Below are 8,498 nucleotides of genomic sequence, written 5' to 3'. Positions count from 1 at the left end.
CAAAGGAATCGCACCTGATAGCTGCAAAACGTATTCTGAAATATGTAAAAGGAACGATGCAGTATGGCCTCTGGTACTCCAAGGACAGTGAACTGAGTCTTGTGGCATACTGTGATGCTGATTGGGCAAGAAATATTGATGATCGAAAGAGTACATCTGGAGGATGCTTCTTTGTTGGTAAAAACTTGGTATCATGGCTAAGTAAGGAACAAAATTCTATTTCTTTAAGCACTGCAGAAGCAGAATACATAGCTGCTGGTGGATGTTGTACTCAGTTGGTATGGATGAAACAGATGTTGCTGGATTATGGTCTTACTCAAGGAATTATGACACTCTATTGTGACAATGTCAGTGCTATTAATATCTCCAAGAATCCAGTTCAACACTCCAAAACGAAGCATATTGATATCAGGCATCATTACATCAGAGACCTGGCTGAATCCAAGGAGATTGAATTGGAATATATTCAAACTGACAAACAACTGGCGGATATTCTGACTAAGCCACTATACGCAAATCATTTTGAAATTCTCAGGTCTGCTCTGGGAATTTGCAGAATTGACTAATAAAGTAGTTAGTCAATCAGAGAGGAGTGGAGGTTGGTTTGTACGGGTCAGTATTATGGCTTGACTTCCTTTTAAATATCCTCTCTATTTTTGTTAAGTGGATTCTATAACCTAATGTATCTCAAAGATATCTTAAAGATCCTAATCTTTCTTCGAAATTCAAATTTCCTTGGGTTCCGTTTCCTTCCTAAAAAGAAGTTGTACCGTTGTGTCAATCAATCGCGTCTGCATTCTATTTGACTAGCCTCATTAATTAGGGTTCATCACCCTTAAGTCTATTTGTTATCGGGCCAAGTAGAAAAATATCTACGAGTATCTCAGCACTCAGTCTTCCTCTCTGCTTCCTTGCCTTCCTTGATTTGTCCTTCTTCTCTCACAAAAATCTCCAATGGCGGATCCAGTAAGAAATATCATCATCAAACTCGGAAGCAAGACACATTCTCCAGAAGTGGCGTTTAAGCATATTCAGACTCTATTACAGTTTGCCATGAAGAAGAAACTCAAGCTTGATCCTCTACTTCGTGATGAGATATTGGTGGCTGTTATGACAAACTACCAAGAGTTTTATGCTGATTGGTCTGAAGACGATGCAACTGAACTGCTGATGATGGTTTCTGAAGCCAGTGATGAGGTTTCTCCAATATCTATTCCAGAACCCTCGGATGGAAATCGGGTCGGGACATTTCTTCGGCATTTTGCACAACGAGCCCTAGAATCTGCTGAGGTCTCTCGACGGCAAGCAGAGTCGCAGCCCTTGTATCTCGAAGCTGCTGAAAAAGAGGCAAGACACAGACTGGAGATCCTCCGAAACAGGTCAAACAATTCTGATTCTCCTATTGAAATTTCACTGGATAAACCTGATGATTCTGCTACTCCGTCTTGTGTGCCTGTTAATAATGAAAATTTAACTGCTTTGAACTCTGAGAAACCCCCTGTGAATGTTGATCCTTCATCCCTGCCGTTAAGTGAGTCTGATTGTGTGAAAATGATGCCTTGCATGTGTCTGATGAGAAAGAAAAATCATCTGATGAGCCTAATAATCTAGGTCTAATTGTATTCTCTTCTGATAATATAGTTCTGCCATCTGCTGAGATTGCTGTTGATCCCAAAGAAATTTGCCCTGCTGATGATCCGTCTGATTTACCTGCTAATGTTGAGTCTGTTGACCTCTCAAGCCCCAATAAGTCTGAGAAAACAGGTGGAATCCCAGTCTACACTGCCACATCGTTAGGTGAAAGTCTGGAGCATGTGCGACATTTTGCTGGACTACCGTCTGCTTTGATTCCTCAACCGTATTGAGTGATTCACCCATCTGAATCCTCCAGCGAAGATGATAAGATTCTGGCTGAAGTTTATGGGTTTCAAGCACCTCCATCTGACATTCCAACCATTGAGGCCACTGCTCATCCTGACTCCACAAAATTTAAAATACGAGAGGTTACTAATCTACTTGATGGCTCTTCTACTCAAGTATCTGATTCCAGTCATTCTGTGACTCCTGTTCAATCCCCAACGAAAGAAACGAGAAGGTCTAAGAGGAAGAATGTTCCTGTAAAAGTTATTGCGGAGACAGGTGGTGACAATGCTGACACAGATCAGCTTGAGAAGAAAAGGAAGTCTAGTGAAACAGTCAAATCTGAATCTAATCCACCTATCCAACAAGTTTTCAAGACTCTACGATCCTCTGTTAAGCAAAAGGGTTCTGTTGCTACTCAACCACATGTTGTCCTCGCATCTTCCACCAGAAAAGTGAAACCTGCTACCCGTGCCAGAGGTCGGAGCATTACACCTGAGGTTCAAGCTGCTGAAAGCTCTGACACATCCATTTACAGACCTCAATTTGTTTCTCCTTCTGCTCAAGCCAAGTGGTCCACAATGGTCCGAAGAGAACTGATTATTCAAAGATCGGTTGATGAAAAACAGATGAACTCCGTCTGTGATGTTCTGTCCTTGCTGAGAGAAGTGGGTCTTCTGAAGACTGTCACTGCCATCTGTCCTTACTCAAAGCTGCTCACCTACGAATTTTACTGTAATCTTAATGAGGAGATGGACAATTTGTCTGGAGAGCATCCACTGCAGATTTTCATTCGAGGGGAATGGTATGTGTTTGGCCCTGACAAGATTAACAAATACTATAGCCTGCAAGGAGTCCAAGAGGGAGCTATTACTGACTGGGATGCAGTGGCCAAAACAGTCACAGGTGGACAAGCTGACAGATGGCCTACTGGTGACAAGGATACTCTACCTAGCTCTCAGCTCACCTCCAAATATGTGATTCTTCATCGTCTTGCTCTGCATAACTGGCTCCCTTCGGCACATTTCCACACTGTCGGCAAGCCACTGGCCAGTCTCTTATTCAGAATTGGAACCAAGATGCCCTTTGATCTTGGGTCGTGGATCTATTCTCATATTCTCACTCTGATTCACCCGAGGGAACAAAAGGTACGACTGCCCTTTCCTAATTTGATCTTTGGAATTCTTACATCACAGGGCCTTGAGCCTATGACGAGTGAGGTAATCAGTCCGACCCTTCTCTACACGGTGGACCGGCGTCTGTTGATTGGAGAACATATATGTGATGTTATGCCGGTGACTGCACCCTCCAATCCTGAGACTGATACAGTGGAGGACATCTCGCCGCATGCACGAGATCTTCAACTCTCTATCCAATTGAAGGCAAGAGTCTCTGAACTCGAGACAGTTCATGGCATAATCGCTAAATAGCTGACAGGGGCTCATACAGAATTAGCCACTGTTCTTCTTTGTTTAAGCCTGACTGAGGTCTCTGCTGCTGCTCCTGTGAAGTCTAACAGTGAGACTCCCTCCAACGCTTGACCTGGCTTTGGCTCTCTTTTGGCAAAAAGGGGGAGTATGAACTCAGGGGAGTTGTGTGTTTTTGTGTACCTTCTGGCCCTGGCTGGGCGATTGTTTGTGATGGCACCTCCTTTTGAAGAATGTTTTTCTTGACTTTGTTTTGATCCAGCATGACATGTATGCTGTGTTTTTATTTCTGCAATGTAATCAAATGTTGGGTGGTATTATGTTAGCCTATCTTAGTTATCTCAGTTCTTATGTCTTTCTATATAGTCGAGTTGTTTTGCCAAATAATAGCCAATGGGGGAGTTTGTTAGTGTTTTAATTGTTTAAAAACCCCAACTTATAATTGGCAATATTATTATGGCATACTAAGATAGGATTAGTTCAGTGTCTGTTTTGTTCCTCAATGGACTGATTAATCAGATTCAACAACAGAAGGACTGACACTGAAGATCTGTTGTAGGAAGTTATTTTCCTAAATGCTGTACGCAGTTTTACAGAAGTCAGATTTGGAAAGAAGATCAGCGTATCTGCTTTGGAAAGGTATGGACCAAATCCTTAAGATTACATTCTTCAAATATCGTCCTACCATCTACAATCAAAGACATCTATGGAAGGAGTGTTCTTTTGACGGAACTATAAGTATCCTCATTTGAAGCGAATGAGGGTTACGCCTTTGAGAAAGAAGAAAACACTTCACATCAGTTTGATGAGATCAGATCTTTGATAATCATGCCTCTTCTCAATACAACATGTTCATGGTGATTAAGATGACGAACTTGAGAAGAATCACTACTGCTTAAACGAAAGGACACTGTGATCACACTGTTGTGGGAGCAACTGTAAATAGCATCATTGAAGTGGACTGCATCAGAGTGGGCTCTCCAAGTGAAGGGATTTCATTGGACTTCTGTATGCATAGCTCTCCATCTTCAACAATCCACTAAACCTGTGTAGACTGGGTATGTACCTTGTGTGGGGCACTTGGGTAAGATTTTTGTATATCTACCTTTGTACATCGGATTATGATTTAGTGGATTGGACGCCTATGTGATCGTCCCCCAGACGTAGATACACACTGTATCGAACTGGGTAAACATTATGTGTTGTTGGCTTTGTAGTGTTATCTTTTCTTTAATCTTCACTGTGATTAGTTATTACTGATTGAATTCATCGCTGAATCAGTCAGTCTATTTAGTCAGTTGATTAATCCAGTTAATCTGTTTAAAAAGAGAAAATGTAAAATTACACAAATAACAAAATGTAGGTTACCTCATGAGTTTGACCGAACATTCAAAATAGTTCTTATAATCAAATAGCCCGATGTAGCAAAAATCATTTCTATAAAAATCACATAACAAAGTACATAATTTATTGTACAGAGTTTTTCAAGTCACATATTTTCTCAATATACATAATATTTCCAATTATGGATAATAAATTTATCAAACTAAGAATTATGCAAGGTATAAACCCTTCCCAAAATAATAATTTTCTTAGTACATAACTCTTTAAACAAATCGTGGAATAGTTTATTAAACCAAAATAGTTTCAAAAGAGTTGAAGTGGTTTAATTGTAAAGAATTTAAGTTAAGGGTTAAAGTGTTACTCTAAACATAGTAGAAATCATTTTACAAATCTAATATGTACATATGCAATATAACCATACAAATTGCTGAGAGGTGGAATTGAACCCACATCCACCTATTTACACAACAACAGTCCTACCAACCCACCATCTCTACACACAATTGAACCCACATCCACCTATGTCTATGGATATGAATTGTGTGTTGGATATGCTAAGGAACCACTTCACGCTGCCGGTATCACGCATGCCGCCTCGTATAAATAAAAGGGTCAAATCTTTTTGCACACAACATCAACGTCTTCTGTATCATAAACAATATTACTATTATGAGCAAGAGAGTGGCGATGAACAAGAAAGCAAGAATGAACAAGAAGCTGGTGATGAACAGGAGAGCAAGCATAAAGAAAGGAGGAATATGTTGTATGAAGCAGAAAGTTTAATCAGGTAAGAATTGAGAGCCCCCTCCTCTTATCTCTATAAATACATGAAACAACGGAAACAGGCTCGACACAGGATTCGTCAGATCTTAACTCTAGGAAATAAGCTCACAACTTACATCAACAAAGAGTTGTTGAAGGTTAGGAATGCATACCACCAATCTAAAAACTCACAAAACAACAATCATATTTCTCCTACAAGGCCTGATTCGCTGCAACAGCAAGCTTCAAAGTCTACAATCAAAATGGTTGGCTGCGATGATGAGTTCAACACAATAATGGACAACCTGAACCAGCGATCCTCGAAACGAGAAATTTTCTCAATTGTGGGAATGGGCTGCATCAGTAAAACTACCTTAGCTAAAAAAATTTATGAAGATGCTTCATTCATTTCTCGTTTTGATTGTCAAGCTTGGGTTACTATCTCACAGGAGTATAATCCGGGACAAGTGTTCCAAAGCTTACTTCATTCTCTTGCCCCAGCAGGGGTCTATGAAAATAGTGATGAATTGGCTGAGCTAGTATACAAATGTCTCAAGGGTCGAAGGTATTTGATTGTAATAGATTACATATGTGTGAGATCTAAGATTAATCTACGAGAAACTTAACTCGTAGTAGCGGAAGCGGAAGCACGGTAGATCTCCAGCCATGGTTGATATCCTGTTGTGTAGCCACGTGAACGGTAGATCTGCGGAATAGGGTTAGCCGTTTTGTCTCATACTTGACTCAGAACCCTAGATGGTGTACTGGTATTTTCTGAGCAGTATGAGTACCATAACTTTATGCTATATAATGAATATGTCATGTATCCCATCAATACAGGGTTTATATAGGCATATGGTGGAATACAGACTTAACCTAATGTCCAGTCCAACCAATTACTTAATGGGCCTAGTCCACTTGCACCACATAAGTAAGACCCATAATATATAATATATATTATACAGGAAAGTCTTACAGTCTCCCACTTGGTGCAAGTAATAGCACAATTCTCATCAAAGAACAAAACCCACGAATCATAGTAATATGTCTTCTACTGAATAAGTGAGTAATATCTCCTATGATCACATGCATTTTGATTACCCAACTTGAATCATTTATGAACAAACCTTATGTTTATTCCTGGTACCTTAAATGGATATTTCTCAAAATAAAATATATATATATATATATATATATGCGCAACTAAAGAGAGAAAATCATCCAAATTGTACAATAGAGTACACTGTATGATCTCCAAGATCCTTAAAAGCATGCCTTAAGTAGAGATCTTTTAATGTTAGCATAAAGCTAACTATATTCAATGACTTCTTTATAAGTTAACTTTAAGCACTACCTCTAACGGCTAAGAGCTTGGAGTTGACACGTCTGTCACTCCCACTCATCAAAATAGCCAAAAGATAGTCAAGTTATAGAAGCATTCCAATAACTTAGACAATAAATCAAAACTCTAAGTCCATAAATTTGGAATGTTAAACATACACCATAACCTCCCAAATAATCTCAAGGTCCAAATAATTTCAAATTGAGGAAAATGCAGAAGAAATAGCAGTTTTAGAGACACTTGATGCAGGGAAACTGTTTAGTGAAGGGAAGTATAAAAATGCACCGGCAGCAGCGGGGACTTTTCGTTACTACGCTAGTGCAGCAGACAAAATCCACGGCACCACTCTCAAGATGTCGCGTGACCTCCAAGGATACACATTGCGAGAGCCCATAGGTGTGGTCGGACTCATAATTCCGTGGAATTTTCCAGGACAAATGTTTGCGTTTAAGGTTGCCCCTGCATTAGCAGCTGGTTGTACTGTGGTTGTCAAGCCTGCTGAACAGACTCCCCTTTCTGCTCTCTTTTTTGCTCATTTAGCCAAGCTGGTAAGCTTAGCTTGATTGTAATTTGTAATTTCCTTTCTTGATGTTTTCGATCTTTTTTACCCTTAGCTTGTTATATGGAGTAATTAAAGACTGTTTTAATTTTCTCAATTTACAAACAGGCGGGAGTCCCTGATGGAGTGGTGAATGTGATTACAGGATTTAGACCAACTGCTGGTGCTGCCATTAGCTCTCACATGGACATTGATAAGGTAATCTGATCTTCCTTAATTAATATATATGCATTAAATATATTCCCACATTCAATTTAACCATAATTAAATTTTTGTTTCATTTCCTGGATGTTCAGGTTAGTTTTACAGGGTCGACAGAAGTGGGGCGTCTGATAATGCAGGCTGCAGCAACTAGCAATCGAAAACCTGTGTCACTTGAGCTGGGAGGCAAGTCTCCTTTCATAGTGTTTGATGATGTAGACGTTGATAAGGTTTCGGATCTGGCTTTAGCTGGAGTCACATATAATAAGGTAAAGTAGTCATTAATTTGGAGGATCTATCCTTAATTTCCCGAAATCATAGGATAGTGATATTGGTCGGGGTTTTGAATTGGCAGGGAGAAGTATGTGCGGCTGGGTCTCGTGTGTTCGTCCAGGAAGGAATTTATGACAAGTTTGTTGAGAAGGTGGTAGCCAAGGCAAAAGCCAGGGTGATTGGCGACCCTTTTGATCCTAATGTTCAACAGGGACCCCAAGTATGAATTTATTGCTTCAAACAATTAAGCCAGCCCTTTACGTACACCCATAAATATACATATATACGTACCAATATGCATGCTGAAACATATATACATACAAGTCTACTACTACTTATTGATTATATATGCAATGCAAGCTGACATAAATCAGTATGAGAAGATACTTCCATATATTGAACATGGAAAGAGGGAGGGTGCTACGTTGCTAACTGGTGGTAAGTCACTGGACAGAAAAGGATATTTCATTGAGCCAACTATATCAGGAGTCTCCGATGGATGACAAGTGGAGTCCATCCGTTCACTCCAAAATCTGTTAGAAGCAGTTAGAAGCAGTCTGTTAGAAGCAGTTCCTTTTTCCCTCTTTTTTCTTAGCTTTGCATGACTGTGCATATAAAACTCTTGTACTAAGCCTTCTTGCCAAGTAATGAGAATAATCCTTTTGTCTCCATTTCAGTCGATACTCCCTTCTTCTCTGAATCATCACATGGTATCAGAGCTTCGAATGAA

At 39.8% G+C, this 8,498-nt stretch overlaps 1 protein-coding gene across 1 annotated transcript; it reads left to right on the top strand.

The window, feature by feature from the left end:
* Positions 1-6,940: 6,940 nt before the first annotated feature.
* LOC109177904 (aldehyde dehydrogenase family 2 member C4-like) lies at positions 6,941-8,271 on the top strand. Its single transcript, XM_019327396.1, has 5 exons — positions 6,941-7,283; positions 7,403-7,492; positions 7,591-7,764; positions 7,851-7,988; positions 8,128-8,271. The coding sequence occupies exons 1-5, from the start codon at positions 7,089-7,091 to the stop codon at positions 8,269-8,271; spliced, it is 741 nt and encodes a 246-aa protein (XP_019182941.1). The 5' UTR covers positions 6,941-7,088.
* The last annotated feature ends 227 nt before the right edge of the window (positions 8,272-8,498 follow it).

This window comes from Ipomoea nil, unplaced genomic scaffold, assembly GCF_001879475.1.
Source record: "Ipomoea nil cultivar Tokyo-kokei standard unplaced genomic scaffold, Asagao_1.1 scaffold0176, whole genome shotgun sequence".
Taxonomy (NCBI): Eukaryota; Viridiplantae; Streptophyta; class Magnoliopsida; order Solanales; family Convolvulaceae; genus Ipomoea; species Ipomoea nil.
The sequence above is the reverse complement of the archived record's forward strand: the minus strand, read 5'-3'. Positions and strand labels throughout refer to the sequence as shown.

Excerpts from the sequence above, each read along its gene's own strand:
- LOC109177904 (XM_019327396.1), top strand. The coding sequence starts at position 7,089 with ATGTCGCGTGACCTCCAAGGATACACATTGCGAGAGCCCATAGGTGTG. Across the intron at positions 7,765-7,850 it reads CTGGAGTCACATATAATAAG|GGAGAAGTATGTGCGGCTGG; the intron begins GTAAAGTAGTCA and ends TTGAATTGGCAG. Across the intron at positions 7,989-8,127 it reads ATGTTCAACAGGGACCCCAA|GCTGACATAAATCAGTATGA; the intron begins GTATGAATTTAT and ends TATGCAATGCAA.